The sequence below is a fragment of the Pristis pectinata genome, chromosome 19 (assembly GCF_009764475.1).
Source record: "Pristis pectinata isolate sPriPec2 chromosome 19, sPriPec2.1.pri, whole genome shotgun sequence".
Classification (NCBI taxonomy): domain Eukaryota; kingdom Metazoa; phylum Chordata; class Chondrichthyes; order Rhinopristiformes; family Pristidae; genus Pristis; species Pristis pectinata.
The window spans coordinates 4239543-4259805 of NC_067423.1; the positions used below are offsets into that span (position 1 = coordinate 4239543).

The 20263-nt window shown below is 40.7% G+C and overlaps 1 protein-coding gene across 4 annotated transcripts in view; it reads right to left on the reverse strand.

Moving 5' to 3' along the window:
* mcm10 (minichromosome maintenance 10 replication initiation factor) overlaps window positions 1-20263 on the reverse strand; it is a 69865-nt gene that overhangs the window by 28716 nt on the left and 20886 nt on the right. For all 4 annotated transcript variants that reach the window (XM_052033505.1, XM_052033507.1, XM_052033506.1 and 1 more), the window contains 7 exons: window positions 19622-19738; window positions 17593-17789; window positions 13846-13943; window positions 7624-7740; window positions 4701-4827; window positions 3558-3786; window positions 1220-1355 (listed from right to left, as the gene is read on the reverse strand). In XM_052033505.1, coding sequence (XP_051889465.1) covers window positions 1220-1355; window positions 3558-3786; window positions 4701-4827; window positions 7624-7740; window positions 13846-13943; window positions 17593-17789; window positions 19622-19738 — 1021 coding nt within the window. The remainder of the gene's footprint in view (window positions 1-1219; window positions 1356-3557; window positions 3787-4700; window positions 4828-7623; window positions 7741-13845; window positions 13944-17592; window positions 17790-19621; window positions 19739-20263) is intronic.

A 20263-nucleotide genomic window follows, 5' to 3' on the forward strand; every position in this document is an offset into this window, starting at 1 on the left:
ACATAGAACGGTACAGCACAGTACGGGCCCTTTGGCCCACAATGTTGTGCCAACCTATATAAACACCTACTCCCTGATCAATCTAACCCTTCCCTCCTTCACGGCACATGACCCTCCACTTTTCTTACATTCATGTTCTTTAAAATGTTCCTATTGTATCAGCCTCTACCACCACCCCCAGCAGTGCATTCCAGGCACCCACCACTGTGTAAAAAACCTACCTCTGACATCTCCCCTGAACATTCCTCCTCTGACCTTAAACGGATGTCCTCTGGTATTGGCCAGTGCTGCCCTGGGAAAAAGGTGCTGGCTGTCCACTCTATCTATGCCTCTCATAATCTTATACACCTCTATCAAGTCCCTTCTCATCCTGCGTCGCTCCAAAGAGAAAAGCCCTAGCTCGGTCTCGTGATCTATATGCCTCAATTAAATCCCTTCCAGTTCCTTTATCCTCCAAAGAAAACAACCACTAGCATAGACAGTCTCACCTCATAACTATAATTTGCCGGACCCGATGAAGTTCTCGAACTCTTACTAGTATGTGAGAACAGCGAGGCTGAAAGTTCTCTCTGGTCTTAGTTCACTGTGACCAATGGCACTGGCTACTGCTAATATGACTATATAAACAATGACGTCTCAAGAAAAGTAACATCAGTAACAACTGGGAAGGAAAATAAAACTCCTTTAAGAATGCACGATTGTGGTCAAGAATATAAAGTTCATTATTTTCTTCCTATTTACTACAGAGAGATGTGTAACATTAAAAGAAGTCAACCAGGTTACATTTATCCAACACAGATTGTTCAGTTAGGCACAGAAAACTCTTCCAAGCCAGTTAAGTCAACAAAGCAATCACCTGACAACTTCATGAAAGTTTCCTTTCAAAAATGCCACGAGTTGACTTAAAAAAAACTTAAGGAAGATGAGTAAAGTTACAACGTGAAATGTCAAATATTGGAAAAACATCAAATGGCATTAAAATGAAGAAATAAAAACAGAACATTTTGGGAAAATTCTGGACAGGACAACCAGCTATTTCAAATACTGTATACATTTATTTCAGATGTTCAGCATCTGCAGTACTTCACCTTTGTATAAAATGAAGAGCTTTTTTTTTATTTTTCCTTTTCACATTAGTAACAGTTTGAAAAAGAGTAAAAAGTAGTTTCCAGCAGGATAACGTATGACAGATGCTGCCTACTCCTCAGGTACAACTCACCATCTGGGGAAGAAAGATTTTTCTTTATACGTTCCAGCAACTTCTCGCCCGAGTGTGGCAATTTACGCTTCACACTGTTAGGGTCCTCCTTTGCAAGGACTGCACCTTTTTTATGGAGCTTCATAATGGCCACCATCTGGAAAAATTTGAGAAGCTGAAAAATTCCTTTTTTGCAAAATTGCAATTGAAAATTGAAAACATGATTTGCAAACAGCGGTTTCCAGTGCTGGGCTGGTAAAGAAAGGACAAATGCAAGTGGGAAAAAAAATTGAGAAGCATGTTTAAGAGATAAGTGAAGGTGTTTGTTTAAAGACAACAAGTTGTTACGGCAGGCACGGTAGTGTAGCGGTTAGCGTAACACTATTACAGTGCCTGCAACCCGGGTTCAATTCCGGCCACTGTCTGTAAGGAGTTTGTACGTTCTCCCCGTGTCTGTGTGGGTTTCCTCTGGGTGCTCCGGTTTCCTCCCACATTCCAAAGATGTGTTAGGAAGCTGTGGGCATGCTATGTTGGCGCCGGAAGCGTGGTGACACTTGCGGGCTGCCCCCAGAACACTCTACACAAAAGATGCATTTTACTATGTGTTTCAATGTACACGTGACTAATAAAGACATTTTATCTTGTTATGATCCATGAGTTTCACAATAAGACAATTAAAGGCTAAACAGCATGTTTCAAAAGGAAATCAATTATGGATACATTCACTTAATGAGAGCTGGTTGGGGCAGATATCATCTCTTGCACTGAAGGGAGTTCAGGCTCAGAATGATTTCCTGGACTAATTGTGCTTGCTTAGATTTAATCAGAGAGGAATTTCTCAGACTTGCCTTTCCAATTTGGTTTCTTACCCAAGGTTCTGTGTGAGGTCAAAGAATATACATTACGAAATGCAAGGACATTGAATGGATCAACGGAGCAACACACAAAATGCTGGAGGAACTCAGCCGGTCAGGCAGAATCTATGGAGAGAAATGGACAGCTGACATTTTGGGTCAAGACCCTTCATCAGGACTGTAAAGAAAGAAGGAAATGGTCAGTATAAAGAGGTCAGTATAAAGTGGAGCAAGAACTGGCAGGTGATGGGTGGATCTGGGTGAGGGGGGGAAATAGTCAAGTGGGGGAGGGGGAGAGTGGAATGATGTGAGAAACTAGGAGGTGCTGTGGAAATAACAAAGGGCTGAAGAAGATGGGATCTGATAGGAGAGGACAGTGGACCACGGAACCGGAGGGAGGAATGTGTGGGTGATGGACAGATCGAGAGGGCGGGAGAATGGGTCAATGGGTCTTCTTCTGTTCAATATTTTTTGTATGTTTGAGAGGTAGGGAAGGAGAACGTTGTAAGTGGAACCAAAGTGCACTGGAAAGAGCCAGCACAGCAAAATGGACTAAATGGACTATTTCAAGATGGAATGGAGAAGTTGGAGAAGGGTTTCTGATCTGCTTGCTTAAGTAGATAATGACTTTAGATTCACAAATCCATGAGTTATCCACCTCCACTGTTCCCTCCTTTCATGAAAGGTATCATTTTGTCATGCAATGATTTTGCTTCATTTGTCAGCTGATAACAGACACAAAACGTTGGAGGAACTCAGCAGGTCAGGCTGCATCTATGGAGGGAAATGACCCTTCATCGGTCCTGATGAAGGGTCTCGGCCCAAAATGTCGACTGTTCATTTCCCTCCATAGATGCTGCCCGACCTGCCGAGTTCCAGCATCTGCAGTCTGTTGTCATAACAGCTAACCCATTCCTACTTCCTCTCGTCGTTCACACGGTAGCCAGAAATAGCTGGAGTAAAAGGAGCAGACTTCCTGTCTGAATTCTCTCAGGAGTTATGACCAATTATATCTGGCATTTAATGTAAATGGTTTAAACTGGGGCCTGTCTTACTCAGTGCCACTTTAACAGGTACCTTAACCAGGAAACCTCCAAAGTTCAGGTATTTTGGTCCAATTAAAATCTAACAAAAGTCATTCAAATCAGGCACGTTGAAATGTCCCTACACTGAGATGCCTAGAGAAAATTAAAAAAGCAAATGCATTGAGCATCCTAAAGTACATCTTCTGAAAACTATTCTGCTCCTCAGTGGCAACAATATCTTCTGCTCTTGTACAACTCTTGTTACTGGATATGCTCAGAATTTTAACATGAATATTTTAGGATCAATTCATTGAACTCCAATTGCCATATTCTAAAATGAATTTCAATAGTCAATTATTCCACATAAATGTAAATATTTTTCATGTTATCAATCAGCACTTTTCCTCAATAAGATCTGGTATGAAGCATGTGAACAGTGGGAATGAAATATACCTGACTGCAAAGAATGATGAAATTTACCTTCTTAGTGTCCGCATTATGGTTCAGTTTTGAGGCTGATGGTGGAGATGTATCAAAAAAGAGAATATCCTCTCCTTGGGAAAGACCTCCTCCCAGTTTTGGTGTCTGTGGTGTGGCGACTAATTTCTGTTCCTTGGGAAATACTGCTCCAACCTTGGGTGATGTCTGAATCGACAATCCTCCAGCTCGTGAGGTGTAGCCGCTGTATACACTTTTACTCTGCAAAAAGCTACAGAAGGTTTGACAGAGTATTAGTTAACTAATGTAACAAATAAATCAATGCTAATCATATAGAATACCATTTTACAAAAAGTAGATATTTTGCTTTGAACAATCACTGAATTTTAAAAACAAATCTTTGCTACAGCTGAACTTGGAAAGCATTTTGACTGGTTGTATCACGGCCTGGTATGGAAACTCCAAAGCACAGGAATGCAAGTTGCTACAGAGTGCTGAATCGGCCAGTTCTATCATGGGTACATCTCTCCCCACCATCGAGAACATCTACAAGAGCTCAGGAAGGCGACATGCATCATTAAGGACCCGCACCATCCAGGACATGCCCTCTTCTCATTGCTGCCATCAGGCAGGAGGGAACAAATTTCACATCATATGTCAGTGATAATAAATCTGATTCTGGGTACAGGAGCCTGAAGACCCACACCTCAAGGTTCAAAGACAGATTCTTCCTCACTGCCATCAGGTTCTTGAACCGACCTGAAAAACCCTAATTCTACCTCGGAATATATTTCCCTCAACTTGTATTAATGTTATGTCATGTCTATTTTTGTCTGTTTTGTCATGTAAGTTATGTATAATTTATGTTAATTTAAGTTTATGTAATTTATGTTTGTAATGTACTCTGCTGCTGCAAAAAGCTAATTTTCATGGCATTTATACCCTGGGTATGTATGCCCCTGACAATAAATTTGAACTTTATGGGTTTATAAAACAACCTATTATTATTATTTTCATTCCAGATTAGTTAATTAATCTAAATTTTCAGCTACCATAGTGGGATTTCAACACTGGATACCTCAGTGCTATCATAATAAACAAACTGTACCTTCTGAAACTCTTGCATTTATCTTTTAATTAATGTAAAATTTTTACTTTCCTCAGGTTCTGCCATATCTAGATTACCTCTTCTGTAGCTCTTCTGCTTTCCTCTTGCGTGTTTCCAACATTTTTTGTTTCTGCTGTTTTAATAGCTCAGAGGCGGATATTGATAGGACAGCAGGTCCCGGTTGTGCATTGTTAACTGATCCACCTGAAGAATCAAAGAGCAATAAATAGCAGCCAACCTGATGGTACAAAGGTTTTCTAGCTCGGCAATGTAAATTATATTCTACTGACTGAAACACATTGATTAATGTGCAGATTTTTAATAAAATGTGCAGATCATATTAAGACTTACATCAGCTCCCATCCAAACCATCACCCTGTGTTCACTGACCAACATTGGCTCAGTGTAGCTCATTTAAAGAATGATTTTAAAAATTCTTGCCTGGTCATCAAATCCTTCCATTTCTTCGCTCTTTCTCACCTCCAATCTTACAATCCTCTAAGAAATCTATGCTTTTTCCCTTGATCACCCTTATTTTAATTGCTCCACCATCTGCAGGCTCCAAGTGTCTAATGGGACAGAAAATTGGGACTAGTTTGGTGGGCATCATGGTTGGCATGGACTGGTTGGGCTGAAGTGTCTGTATCCGTGCTGTGACTCTATGACTATATCTCTACTACTGCCTCCCTTGAATTCTACTCTATGACCACACTTTTGATCTCCTGACCTTTCTGCTCAGCATCAGATAAAATTGGGCACAATTCTGAAAAGCACATGACAGTGTTTTACTACATTAGAGGTGCTGTAGAAATGTAAGCTGTTGTTGCCATCATAGAAGGCACTTGGATTTATTAACAACTCTATAGCGACTCTGTCAGCCATGTAGCTCTCATTCCAAAGGTTTGGCTGACTTTATGCTGCACATCCCTTTGGATCTCCACACCCGTTGGATGTTGACTGAGCTGGGATTTCCTTCCAGTTTGTTTCCTTTTGTTGGTCAAAGACAAGTTGTTCCAAGTCTTATACAATAAGTACAAGAATGAAGTAAAACCATTGGTCATTCAGTTCCTTTTCCCCCCATTTTGCTTCTTAGAATAAATACAGTTTATTAATGTTGTTCTTCATAATCAGCAATACTGTTACTGTTTTAGGGAAAGCAATGATGTTCTCAATATGCACAATTAAGTCTTGGCTGATTAAGGTAAGATGAAGTTCAAGTTCAAGTTATACTTTATTGTCAGTCACCCATATGCTATAAAAACACATGGAGGAACGAAATGTCATTTCCCCCAGACTCACACAACAGAGGACATACATAGAACAGAGGACATAAAATAAACGCAGACAAAAAAATTGTGCAAGTACAAATAGTGCAAAAAACGGTATATACAGAATACAAAATTAGTGCAGGGTTAGTGCAAAACCGAGTTGGACGAAGAAAATACAGAACTCAGTGTGCTGCACTAAATGTATAAACATGTTCAGCAGCAGCCAAAGTTCTTATGCACCATTGTGCAAACCAGGGCTTTTGACGCGGCATTTGTCTGAAGCTGCCTCCAGGGTATTCAGGAGCCTGACAGCCTGGGGGAAAAAACTGTTGTACCGTCTAGTAGTTCTGGCCCGGATGCTCCAGTACAGCTTGCCAGAAGGCAGTGGGACAAATAGGTCGTGGGAGGGACGAGAAAGGTCGTCTATGATTCTGCAGACCTTGCGTGTGCATCATGTGTTGTGGACGCCCAGGATGGAGGGAAGAGGTTCTCCAATGATCTTTCCCACTGTGCTCGCAATTCTCTGCAAAGACTTACGGTCAGAGATGTTACAGTTACTGTACCAGCAGAGATGCAGCTGGTCAGGACACTCTCAATGGTACCCCTGTAGAATGTGGTGAGGGTGGGGGAAGGCAGGTTTGCTCTCTTCAGCCGCCGTAAAAAGTGGAGACGCTGCTGTGCCTTCTTGGCGAGGGAGGAGGTGTTGGTTGACCAGGACAGAACTAAGGCCACATAAGAGTGTTTTGACAAGTTATGATCATTGTGGTTCTGATCACTGGAACCCAGCTTTTACACACATTGGAGGAATTATGGGGGTGGGATTATAACTGAACACAGTAAAACCGATCATCTTCTATCTGACTATTCAGAAATCCCAGTGATGTTTGCCTGGCTCCCTTCCCACCCACTGGGACCTTGGTTCCTGCGCTCTCTTTAAACTAACCTGGACCCCACTTTCAGTTTTCCCATTTAACTCACCAGGGCCCTGGTTCCTGCACTGTACGTCTGATCAGGTGTCAAACTTTTTATAAAGGTGGAGAACCAGCGAGTGACTCAAAAAATGATAGTATTTAGACAATAGCTGAACAGTGGACTAGTGTAAATCTGAAGTTGTGAGATTTAGTTTGGTGCATCTGGTAATTGGCAGCATGACACCAGAAAGATAAATAACCTTTTATGTATGTATGTGGAGCTATATGTTGATTTTGTGCAAAAATGCAGGTTCATTACTGGTCTGGTAAACTTTACAGAGGTCTTTCAATATTATAAATACTAACCATAGTAACACCTACAGGTGCAAAAGATATAACAGGCAGATGCCAAAATTTTAAAAAGAGATTTCCCAATCAAAAGACTGCAACAAACTCAAGATTTTTTAAATGAACAACATATTTTCAGATTCAAAGTTCTAATTTAATTTTCCAGAGTGCACGTACCAAGTGCACAAAGAGCTGCTTTCACTAGTTAAAAGCCAAACTAAAAACAGTCCTCCCAAAAGAGCAAGTTTGTCTGAGGATGTGACCCACCCACAAATGTGGAAACTTGGAGAAGAACATCAGACCACAAAAGCTCAATTCTCTGAGACAGAGAGGGCAGCACAATTTTGGGGATTTAACTAATGGAAATTCAATGCTGCTGACAATGAAATACAAATTTTTAGCATAACTTTATACTATTGTTGTCTAACCAGATTATTGACAGCTATGGCAAAAAGGTTATGTTGTAGACTGACCTTTCATGGGTGCCTTCGTCAGGTGTTTCTTGAGGTTACGTGCTCCAAAAGTAGGCAATTGCATTAAATCCTTAAATTCATCTGAGCACCCCGTCAAACCCTTCCCATTTGTCAATGCTGGAGTTACACAAAACATTTATTATTAGTGACTGGCAACAATTCATATATTAAGTTCCAACAGCATCATTAAACATTTTATTTTTCAACTTACCTTAAGATACTAAAATAATATAACAACTTTGAAAATTTTCAAGCCTCCCAGTTGTAGTTTTTATATGTTAATTTCCTGGCTTTGTAATATACTAATGTACTTGTATCCTTGAATTATATTTGAATTATTGTTGGCATAAAGCACTTTGGCTTCATCCTATGCTAGTAATGAGAAAAACAATTTGTATTTCTGCGGCATTTTTCATATCCATAGGAAATTCAAACCACTTTACAGCTAATAATGTATTTTAGGAGTGCAACGACTGTTAGAGAGTAGAACACAATAGCAAATAAGAGCACCAAGTGACGAAATAATACATTTTCTTTTTGTGATGTAGATTGATGGCTAAGCTTTGACCTGAAGAGCTGGGAAAATTCCATTACTCTTTTTTGACGTCTTGCCATGAAACTTTTTCCGCCCACTCCAGAGACTTGAACCACCAAATTTTGAGACAGATATAATTCAAGTGTACCTTAAATTCAATACAAGCCTCAATGGACATGGTATCAAATGGAAGTGAAGCTCCCTGAGGGAGCCCATTTTGCCAGCTTCAAGGGGGTATGCACTGTACTCCATGGTCACTCTGTTCCTCAATACTTCCTGAGACCCTACCATTCATGGCATATGTCCTAGCCTCATTGTGCTCTCAAAATGTATCATCTCACATTGGTCCAGATTAAACTGCACCTGCCATTTTCCAGTCCATTTCGCCAACACATTGATATCCTTTGGCAGCCTAAGACTTCCTTTCACACTATCAACAAGTTCTCCAATCTTCCTGTTGTCCATGAACTTACTGATCTTGCCTCCCATAACCACAACCAAGTCATTCATGTGTACTACAAAGAGCAAGGGTCCTAATCACAGGCATTTAATCGCAAAAACAACCCTCTACAATCACCCTGTCTCCTATTGCTGAGCCAATTTTGGATCCAGTGTGTCAAGTTGCCCTGGATCTCATGTGCCCTAACTTTTTGAATCAATCTCCCTTGTCCTCGTCAAAGGCTTTACTGAAGTCCATGTAAATCACATGTACTGCCCTGCCCTCATTGATACACTTGGTTTCTTCTTCAAAGAATTCAATCAAATTGGTCAGACATGATCTGCCCTTGACAAAGCTGGCCGTCTCTGATTAGTCCTTGCCTTTCCAAGTGATCATTAATCCTCTCCCTCACAATCTTTTTTTCCAGTATCTTCCCTACCATTGATGGTTGGCTCACAGGTCTTTTACCAGGCTATAGTTACCAGGCTTTTCCCCATTGCCTTTCTTGAAAAGGGGGACCAGGTTTGTTGTCCTCCTGTCACCTTACAAGTCCCAAGGTCATGAGAATATCAGGGAGATATTTATACAAGTGTGCTTTTCCCCTTTTACCACGTATCCTCTGGGTGAAGCATCCATGGAGTGCAGACTTTGGCGAGAAAGATCGATGGCAAAAGAATTAAATAAATTAATTGTATAAGTATTCTAAGATATGGCAAGGCAGGTGACATGTTGCAGCAAAATAGGTTTGATGCAAACTATTGAGATCTGTGGTGACCACACATCTGTGGCACACTGAACCATGCCTGAGAGTCATGAGTGATGACCAATAATTTAAGTACTGCTAAGCATCAGAGAGGAGGAAGGTTACCTGGACAAAGTGCTACAGAAAGCAGGCACATCTTTAAGATTTGGTCAGTCAAGAAGGTCAGGAGGGTGCAACTCTGACCACAAGACATAGGAGCAGAATTAGGCCATTCGGCCCATCGTCTGCTTCACCATTTGATCATGGCTGATTTATTTTTCCCTCTCAAACCCATTCTCCTGCCTTCTCCCTGTAGCCTTTGACACCCTTACTAATCAGGAACCTGTCAACCTCTGCTCTAAATATACCCAATGACTTAGCCTCCACAGCCGTCTGTGGCAATGTATTTCACAGATTCACCACCTTCTGGCTAAAGAAATTCCTCATCTCAATTCTAAAGGGACGTCCTTCTATTCTGAGGCTGTGCCCTCTGGTCCTAAACTCTCCCACTACTTGAAACATCCTCTCCACGTCCACTCTATCCAGGCCTTTCAATATTTGGTAGGTTTCAATGAGATCCTCCCCTCATCCTTCTAAACTCCAGCGAGTACAGGCCCAGAGCCATCAAACGCTCCTCACACATTAACACTTTCATACCTGGGATCGTTCTTGTGAACCTCCTCTGGACCCCTTCCAACACCAGCACATCCTTAGATTATGGGGCCCAAAATTACTCATAACACTCTGTGGTCTGACCAACGCCTTATAAAGCCTCAGCATTACATCCTTGCTTTTATATTCTATCCTCTCGAAATGAATGCTAACATTGCATTTGCCTTCCTTACTAATCATCTTGCAATTAACTTTTAAGGAATCCTGCACTAGGGACTCCCAAGTCCCTTTGTACCTCTGATTTCTGAATTCGCTCCCCGTTTAGAAAATAGTCTGCACCTTTAATCCTTCTATCAAAGTGCATAACCATACACTTCCCTGCACTGTATTCTATCTGCCATTCCATCTGACTGAGTGAAAAAGCTATGGGGATCCAGGAAGTAGTGCTGGAGGAGCCTCAACCCTTGCCCTTATCCACCAGACATTGCAGGATGGATATGAACATTGACCATGGCACTGTGGTATAGAGTCCCATTCAAGCTGGGGAAGTGGAAAGGAACATAGTGGTAGTAAGTGACAGGATAACTAGGCATACTGTTCTCTGCAGCCATGAGTGCGAGTCCAAAACGCTGTGTTACTTGCCAGGATTAAGAACATCTCCTCAGGACTAGAGAAGAACTTGGAACACAGTAAATGAAACTTAATATGGTAAAAGGCGAGATCATCAACTTTGATACCAAAATAGAAAGAACATCAGAACAGAAGCACGAGCAGGCTTTCAACCCCTCGTCTCCTCTGCCCTTCAACAAAATCATAGCTGATCTTCAACCCCATTGCCCCACCCTATCCCCTTATCCTTACATCCAAAAATTTATCGAGCTTAGTTCTATTGCAATCAATGCATGAACCTCCACAGCCCTCCAGCGCTGAGAACTCCAAAAAATTCACCACTCTCCAGGTATAGAAATTTCTAATTTCAGTCCCAAATGATTTACTTCTTGTTTTGAGACTGTGATCCCAAAGTTTAAGACTCTTCAGTCTGGAGAAATATCCTCTGTGTATCTATCCTGCTGAGCCTGCTAATGTTTGTGTGTGTCAGTGAGGTTACCTCTCATCCTTTTAAACTTGAAAGAATCACTGGGCTACCCTTCTCAATCTCTCATGACAGAGCAATCTGAAGAACTGGTCTAGTAAATCCCTCCCCCTACTTGGTGCCATCTGCTCTTTTTCTCCCCCCTTGTCTGCTTCCACCTATCACCCGCCTGCCTCTTGTATCCCAATTCCACCCCTCCTCCTCTGCCCCCCCCTCACCAGTTCCATCTGCCCATCATCCTTACCCCTCCTCAGTCCACCTATCACCTACTAGCCCCTGTCTCACCCCTCTCCCTTTATACTGGCTATCATCTCTCTCCACCCTCAGCCCTGATGCAAGGTGTTGAATCTTTGCTGCACCCCGTTTAGCAAGCATATCCTATTCTTAGATAAGGAGACTAAAATTGTACACAACTCTTCAAGTGTGCACTCACAAAGGTCCTATGTAATTGCAGTCAGATATCTTTACCTTTGTACTCAAAAAGTGTTGCAATAAAGCCAACATACCATGTATCCTCCTAATTGTTTGCTGTACCTGCATATCAGCAGAGTATTTTTAAATGGTGAGAGTGTAAAAGCTGTTTGTGTTGAGAGGGCTCTGAATGTCCTTGTACATGAATCACTGAAAGTCGGTTCAGCAACCAATCATGGAGGCAAATTATACGTTGGCTTTTAGTACACGAGGATCTAAGTAACAGCTTCCTCCAGTTATGAGGAGGAATTGGAGGACACAACTGGAATATTGTGCATAGGTCTGGTCTCCCTATCCAAGGAAGAACATACTTGCAAAAGAGGGAGTGCAACTGAGGGATGATGGGTTTACCAGCGAGGAGAGATGAAGCATGTATTCTTCAGAGGTGATCTCACTGAAATGTACAAAATTCTTCAGGATTTTGACAGGGTAAATGCAGAGGTGATGTTTTATACCCCTGAATTAGGTGTCTAGAAGCAAGTCTAAGGGGTCAGCCATTCAGGAAGGAGATGGGAAGAAGTTTATTCCCATAAGAGGGTAGTGAATTGTTGGAATCTTCTACCCAAGAAGGCAGTGGGAGCTCATTTGTTGAATATATTTATAACAGAGATTGATATTAAGGGAATCAACGGAGAAGAGATCAATGGAAGAAAGACTCCTCTTCCATCGGGTAGGATATACAGGAGCCTGAGGGCACGTACCACCAGACTTAAGGCCAGCTTCTACCCCACTTTGTTAAGGCTATTGAACGGTTCTCTTATACGATGAGATGGACTATGACCTCATGATCTACCTTGTTGTGACCTTGCACCTTATTGCACTGCACTTTCTCTGTAGCTGTGACACTTTACTCTGTACTGTTATTGTTTTTACCTGTACTACCTCAATGCACTCTGTACTAACTCAATGTAACTGCACTGTGTAATGAATTGACCTGTACGATTGGTTTGTAAGACAAGCTTTTCACCGTACCTCGGTACAAGTGACAATAATAAACCAACACCAATAGCACTGAGGTAGAAGATCAACCACAATTCTATCATCTGGCAAAGCAGGCATGAGGGGGTTAATGGCCCCCTCCTGCTTCTAATACTTCCTTGACTTTTAGTGGACACTTTTCCAAAGGAATAGAGCAATCAAATGTAAAACATAAACAATAATCAGGAATTATTTCTTTTTCCTGGTTGCTCTGATAAGGTAATGGAGCAGTGCCTTCAACTTTTACAGTTTCAGGAGAAATCTGCAGACTTATGTGATCTGTACAATGTGATGCCAGAGTCATAGCAACATGTTCGACACTAAACTGCCCCCTGAAACAGACAAGTAAGCATCAGATTCCTATTTCTTTTTTTCTTTTCTTTTTTTTTTGCACTATTTATTTTGTAATTGATGGTAATTTTATGTCTGCACTGTACTGCTGCCGCAAAACAACAAATTTCATGACATACAAATCAGTGATAATAAACCTGATTCAGATTCAACCGTGATTACAATTGGTAATAAATGCCAGCCTTGCCAGCATAGGAATACAAACAAAAGCCCTTGATGAAGTTTGACGTGGTGTTACTAGAAGGTTAATTATGTTGTCCAAGGAATCATGGAAATTACAGAACAGTGCAAGTCATTTAGACCATTGTACCTGGGGCAGATCTTTGAAAAACCCATCATAACTCCTCCCACACCGTTTTTTGTCTGTAAACCTACAAGTTAATCACCGATCAATAGCTGTGCACTCCTTTCTAATGTAGTTAATTGAAACAGCTCCTACCACCTTTTCAAGGATTCTGCTAGCTCTGAGAAGTCCATACATCATTATACTCCCCTGGTCAATTTGCTCTGAATTTGATCCAGTTACTTAGAAACAATTAAAAAAAATCCTTGCTGGCTCTCTGACAACTTCCCTTTACTGACATTAGGCGGATAGTCTATAGTCTCCTAGATTATCCCTCTGAATGTATCTAATAAGGATTGAAACTCTGTGACCAATGCCTTTGTTACTTCTACCTTTGCTTTTTTCAACAATATGTAGCGACTTCCATTTGAACTATAAGAATTATCAAATTTCAGTAGTGCTAATCTTTTTAATGTGCTTTCTTTGTTATTTTGCTGCCCATAACTTTCCCTCCATGGTGACTGTAACCTTCATTTTATCCACTACCTTTGTGAATATAAATGCAAAGTACTCTGTCCTCTTGTATTATCTTTGGAATAGAAACACTTAGTGTCTTATCTCCCTTCTCCCTTTCTGGGAAGTATACATTCACTTTCTCACAATACAGCACCCCATTATAATTACTCCACATAACATCAAGAAATTTTTTCCACATTACCTATATTTTTCTTAGTTTCTCTAACAATGTCATCAGCTCCTTTCACCATCATCTGTGTCAAGGTCAGCTGAACACTTTTGTTAGGACCCGCAGCTTTACTGTGAAGGGAAAAAGAAAATTAATTACACATGTTGCTAGTTATTAACTTGAAATTTAAACCATAAAGCACATTGGTGACCTAACATACCATTTAATTTTGCTCTACTTTACCTTGACCTATTTCTCAATGTACAAACCAAATTGAAGTAAAAACAAATGGCCCGACCTATGGTTTCACTCAATGAATATGTATTGTTAAAGGATTAATTAAATGCTATCGAACGGCTCCCACAATGACCTAGTGGATAAATATGCCACCTAATGACCAAAAAGCTCATAGGATCTAAAATTTAATCTGTGCTGGTAGCTCTTCATAACTACAGTAGCATTTGGAACATCACAGTAAGGATACTTAATGTACTTTACCTGCGTTTAGCCCATATGCCTCTATCCTATCCATGTACCTATTTTAAATGTTGTAACTATATCCGCCTTTACCACTTCCCTTGGTAGCTCGTTCCATATACCCACCATCCTCTGTGTGGAAAAATTTGCCTCATAGGTTCTCTTTAAATCTTTTCCCTCTCACCTTAAACCTATGACCTCTACCCTGGGAAAAAGGTGGGGGAGGGATGTGTGGAACAAAGTTGTAAATTTGTTTATTACTGTCACATGCACTGAGATACAGTGAGAAACTTTTGTTTTGCATGCCATCCATACACTGACATAGTACAAGTGAAAACAATAACAGAATGCAGAATGAAGTGTTACAGTTACAGAGAATATGCAGTGCAGGCAAACAATAAGGTGCAAGGCCATAATGAGGTAGATTGTGAGGTCAAGAATTCATCCATATCATACAATAGGATTGTTCAATAGACATAACAGCAGGGTAGAAGCTGTCCTTGAGCCTGGTGGTATGTGCTTTCAGGCTTTTGTATCTTCTGCCTGATGGGAGGGGGGGAGAAGAAAGAATGTCCGGGGTGAGTGAGGTCTTTGATTATGCTGGCTGCTCTACCGAGGCAGCGAGAGTATAGACAGGATCCGCGGAGGGGAAGTTGGTTTGCGTGATGTGCTGAGCTGTGTCCACAACTCCCTGCAGTTTCTTGTGGCCCCGAGCAGTGCAGGTGCCACACAAAGCCATGATACATCCAGATAAGATGCTTTCTGTAGTGCATCGATAAAAATTAGTGAGGGTCACAGGGGACGTGCCAAATTTCTTTAGCCTCCTGGTGCACCTTCTTGGCCAAGGTGTCTACGTGGTTGGACCAGGACAGGCTATTGGTGATGCTCACTCCAAGGAACTTGAAGCTCTCAACCCTCTCAACCTAAGATGTAAACTTGAGCATGTGCACTGACCCTGTCCTGAAGTCAATGACCAGCTCTGTTGTTTTGCTGACATTGAGGGAAAAGATGTCAGCATGACACCATACCACTAGGGTCTCTATCTCCTTCCTATACTCCGACTCATCGTTATTTGAAATGTGGCCTACTATGGTGGTGTCATATGCAAACTTGTTGATGGAGTTACAGCAGAATCTGGCCACGCAGTTGTAAGTGTATAGGGTGTAAAGTAGGGGGCTGAGGACACAGACTTGTGGAGCTCCAGTGTTAAGGATAATCGTAGAGGAGGTATTGCTCCCTATCCTTACTGATTACAGTCTGTTGGACAGGAAGTCAAGGATCCAGTTGCATTGGGAGGTGTTGAGTCCCAGGTCTAGCAGCTTGGAGATGAGTTTGCTTGGAATTATAGTATTGAAGGTGGAGCTGTAGTCAATAAACAATAGTCTAATGTAGGTGTCTTTACTGTCCAGATGCTCCAGAGATAAGCGTAGGGCCAGGGAGATGGTATCCGCTGTGGACCTGTTTCGGCAGTAGGCGAATTGCAGTGGGAATACCATTTTGCAGAAATGGAATGTCTGTGATAGAATAAGTTTAAATGGCTTAACAGGAACAGTTATCAGTACATTAACCTACCAGGCCTGCATATTGCACTATATTTTCTCATTTTTTTTTGATTGAATGATTGCCTATTTCTCGGAAAATCAATATATATGTACAATATATGATTGATTAGGGAAAGCCAGCATAGACTTGCTAAGAGCAAATGTTGTTACTTAACTTAATAGAATTTTTTGAGGAAGGAAAAGAGGGAAATGATGTGACAAATATAGACTTCTGAAAAGCATTTAATAAATAGGTTTATCGTTAAGATTGAAGACCATGGAGTTAAAGGGCGAATATCATCTAACAGGAAACAGAGTGGTAGTGAAAGGTTGTTTCTCAGATACGAGAATGTGTGCAGTGGATTTTTCAGGGTTGGGACTAGGAGCACTGCTTAATGTAAATTAATGACTTGGACTTGGATGCTGAGGGCACAATTCTAAATTTGCAGATAAGACAAAACAATTGGAGGCAAAATAAATTGTGAGGGGGGATATTTCAAGGGGATATAGATAGGATTTGGAATTGGTTTATTATTATCACATGTAATAAACCAGTGAAAAGCTTGTCTTGCATACCATTCATACAGATCAATTCATTACACAGTGCACTGAGGTAGTACAAGGTAAAACAATAACAGAATGCAGAATAAAGTGCAACAGCTACAGAGAAAGTGTAATGCAGGTAGACAATAAGGTGCAAGGTCATGATGAGGTAGATTGAGAAGCAAGAGTCCATCTTATCGTACTAGGGAACCGTTCAATAGTCTTTTTACAGCAGGGTAGAAGCTGTCCTTGAGCCTAGTGGTATATGATTTCATGTGTTTGTATCTTCTACCTGATTGGGAAGGGGGGGCAGTGGGGGAGAGAGAAGAGAGAATGTCCAGGTTGGGTGGGGTCTTTGATTTATTGGCTGCTTTAAGGAGACAGCGAGAAGTGTAGACAGAGTCCAAGGAGGGGAGGCTGGTTTCTGTGATGTGCTGAGCTGTGTCCACAACTCTCTGCAGTTTCTTGTGGTCACGGACAGAGCAGTTGCAATACCAAGCCATGATGCATCCAGATTGGCAAATAGATCCAGATGAAATTTACTGCTGAGAAATGTGAAGTATTACATGGAATCTTTGGCTCAAGTCTCATCTGAAAGCTGGCACCTCTGGCAGTGCAGCACTCCTTTAAAATACACTGGTAATTTAGGCTAGATATTTGAGCTAATGTCTCTGCAGCAGGACAACCACAAATGAGGCACGATGGACTTGGTTGTATTGCATCTGGCTGAGATAGGTTTGATGATCTTTTCTGAACCATTTCATACCACTAGGTCCAAGAACAGCTACTTCCCTTCAACCAATCTGTTCTTGAATCAACTGGCACAATCATAATACAGTTTAGCAACACTATGACCACTTTGCATTAAAATGGACTTTGCTTTTTTGTTCTAATTGTGTTCTTTCTTATAAAAATTGTTTATCTTATGTTTAATTTGTTTTTCTTGTGAATGCTGCTCATCTGATGCTATGTGCCAGTGATGCTGCTGCAAGTTTTTCATTGCACCTATGCACACATGTACCTGTGCACATGACAGTAAACTCGACTTTGACATATGTCCACACTCTATGTACTTGCACAATGCAAACCATACATATTACAACTCCATACATTAGATAAATCTATGTTTATGAAGATCACATCACAGTATATCTAGTTTAATCACGTAAGGTGAACTGTAGTTCAAACCTGATAAATACTACCCCAAGTAGTTTCTTACACGGAGGCTGCGTATGATGCTGATGAAATTCCTCCGTAGTGGAATCCTTGCTGACACAGTCTTTCTTTCAGACTGCCATGCTTGCCATTCATTCTGCTTGGAGCTCGACCAGAGAAGCTAGATTGCAAATCAGCTCGCTTGGCACTAAGCTTTTTGTACTGGGCTTTGACATGGTACTCACAGTATTCACAGTCCATCTGGAAGTAAAAGCAGAAAATCACTGTAAGCAGGTGAAGTGTAAGTTCAGTGTATTTCAAGAGTAATGGATTAATTAAAGTGGCATCGAGAATCTGTAACTAGTAATTCCGTAATTCCTTAGGAGTGATAACTTGTGTGAAATGCAGCACAAGATGGAGTCTAATATTCCACTTTCATCATGGGGAAAACTATTAATTCCATTCATATCTCAAGATTACCTTTCTTCTAGCAAATGCAACTTCTTTCTCCACTTTAAGTGATTTCTTTCATAAAAGCTTCAACAAAATCCCATTGGTAGCTGGGAAATTTAAATTCAAGTATTTAATTAAATTAGGAATAAAAAAATAAATAATCCATCAGGTTGTCTTAAAAATCCATCTGTCCTTTAAGGAGGGAAACTTACCATCCAACATAGTTGATTTTTAATCATCTTCTAAAATGGCCTTGTAAATCATACAGTTCAGGCAACAATTAGGGAATAAATACAGGCGTTGCTGGTGTCATCTACATCCTGTGAACAAGTAAATAAAAAAATCTGGCCGCACGTGGAGACAGCACTACAGCTACCCAGACTGGAGATGACTGGGTAATTCCCTTGTACTCAGAAAACCAAGAATGAAAGTTAAAACCTGTTTATCTCAAATTAATCAGCATTTGTAGGTGTAAAAGGTCTACTTTACGGCAGCTCAGTATTCCATTGAAATAGACAATTGTCTGGCAAAATGAACAGAATATATTCCATCTCTGCTCCAAATAAATATATTGTATTGTTTTCTATGTTTTGCAAGAGCATACTTTAACATAATTATAATGGAGGCAATTTGTGAAGATAAAGTACTGTACAATGACCTTTTTCCTGAATTGTTTAGTCTGGCTTCTGAGTACTTTCAGTTTTCTTGCTGTTGCGTATATAGCAGAAACACTACATATAATGTACTGCCAGCTATAACTGATAGCACTATGGGAAAGACCTCAAGAGAAGGAATATTTTTATTGCAAATGAGTTGACAATAGTGTAATTTCTAGCAACACAAAATCAATAATCGTCTTTTGTACTAAACTAAATTTTCAAATCTATTATTTTACTACATTGTAATACTTAGACTTCTAATTTAAAAATCCTCATTGGAACTGCAGATTGAGTAGAATAGTCATCTTGTTTCCACATACACACACATTGATTAATTAATCAAAAATATCAGGAAAAACCAAGAGCTCAATAATGGAACTAGTATTCAGTCCTGGTTGAATAATATTTTTGCTGGCTCTTACATGTGGAAAGGCATTTCTGAAACTAGTTGGAAATACATAGCAGCATCAACTGTTGAGTGCCATCCACGCTGTCACATACAGCACCTCTCTAGTTAACTTGCAGTCAAATGAAATGAATAACTAACTCACTGAAACACTGCAAGGTTCTGCTTCCTCCTGTCATATGCTGCCTTAGTTGGCCAAACGTAGAGACAAAATTGGACAATTCCACAGCCCATCAGGGAAACCCATTCAGCGATCGGGTCAGGTGGATCAGCCACATGGTCTGAGCATACAGTCGACATAATGGATATTCTTATACCTCCCAACTATATAAACATTGTTAGATGTCTACTGAATGAAAAGTATTTTAATAGATGGGAAAAAATTACAGGGCTAAAGAGCAGGAGTGAATTAATTGGAAAATTTTGCTCAAAAGCAGGCACAGTCACAATGGGGTGAATGGGCTTCTTGCACCTTGGGAAAACCCGAGGAACTGAACTGAAATGAAAATTGGCTGTAATATAACCAGTCATATAACCTATTGATCAAACATTTTCTCTTGCCGAAATGGACTCACCAAGTTCACTATATGGGTACAGGGATCTCCATTTTTCTTTCTAGCCCGGCAAGTTCCCATATCCAAGGCTTCACCCATGATCAGGATTTTCTGAGGGTGGTCAACTGACAGACAAACCTAAAACATAAAACAACTGGTGAAATAAATGAAGTGTAATAAATTTAAATAAACTCAAGCTACCACTCATAAATTACTGTCTCTAAATTCTATGATGGTCTGACCAAATAAACCATCTCAGAAATGTTGAAAATTTTTAGAAACTAAAAGCCATAGCTGCCACACACTTCCTTTAGTGTCACTGTTGGAATTACCACTTATACCAGCAGATAACTTTGAAACAAGCACAAAAGATACCTAATATGGCAAAGAAAGATAACAGAGATAAAGCACAGAAGTATGCCCTTTAGCCCACTGAGTCCATGTCAACCATCAAGCACCCATTCTACAGTAATCCTAACCCTTCTGTTTTACCCTGCCCACATTTCCATCAACTCTACCAATAGGACCAGTTTACAGTGGCCAATTAACTTACCAAGCCACACATTTTTGGGATGTGGAAGGACGCTGGAGCACCCAGAGGAAAGCCCTGCAGTCACCGGGAGAACACACAAACTCCACACAGACAACACCAGAAGTCAGGAT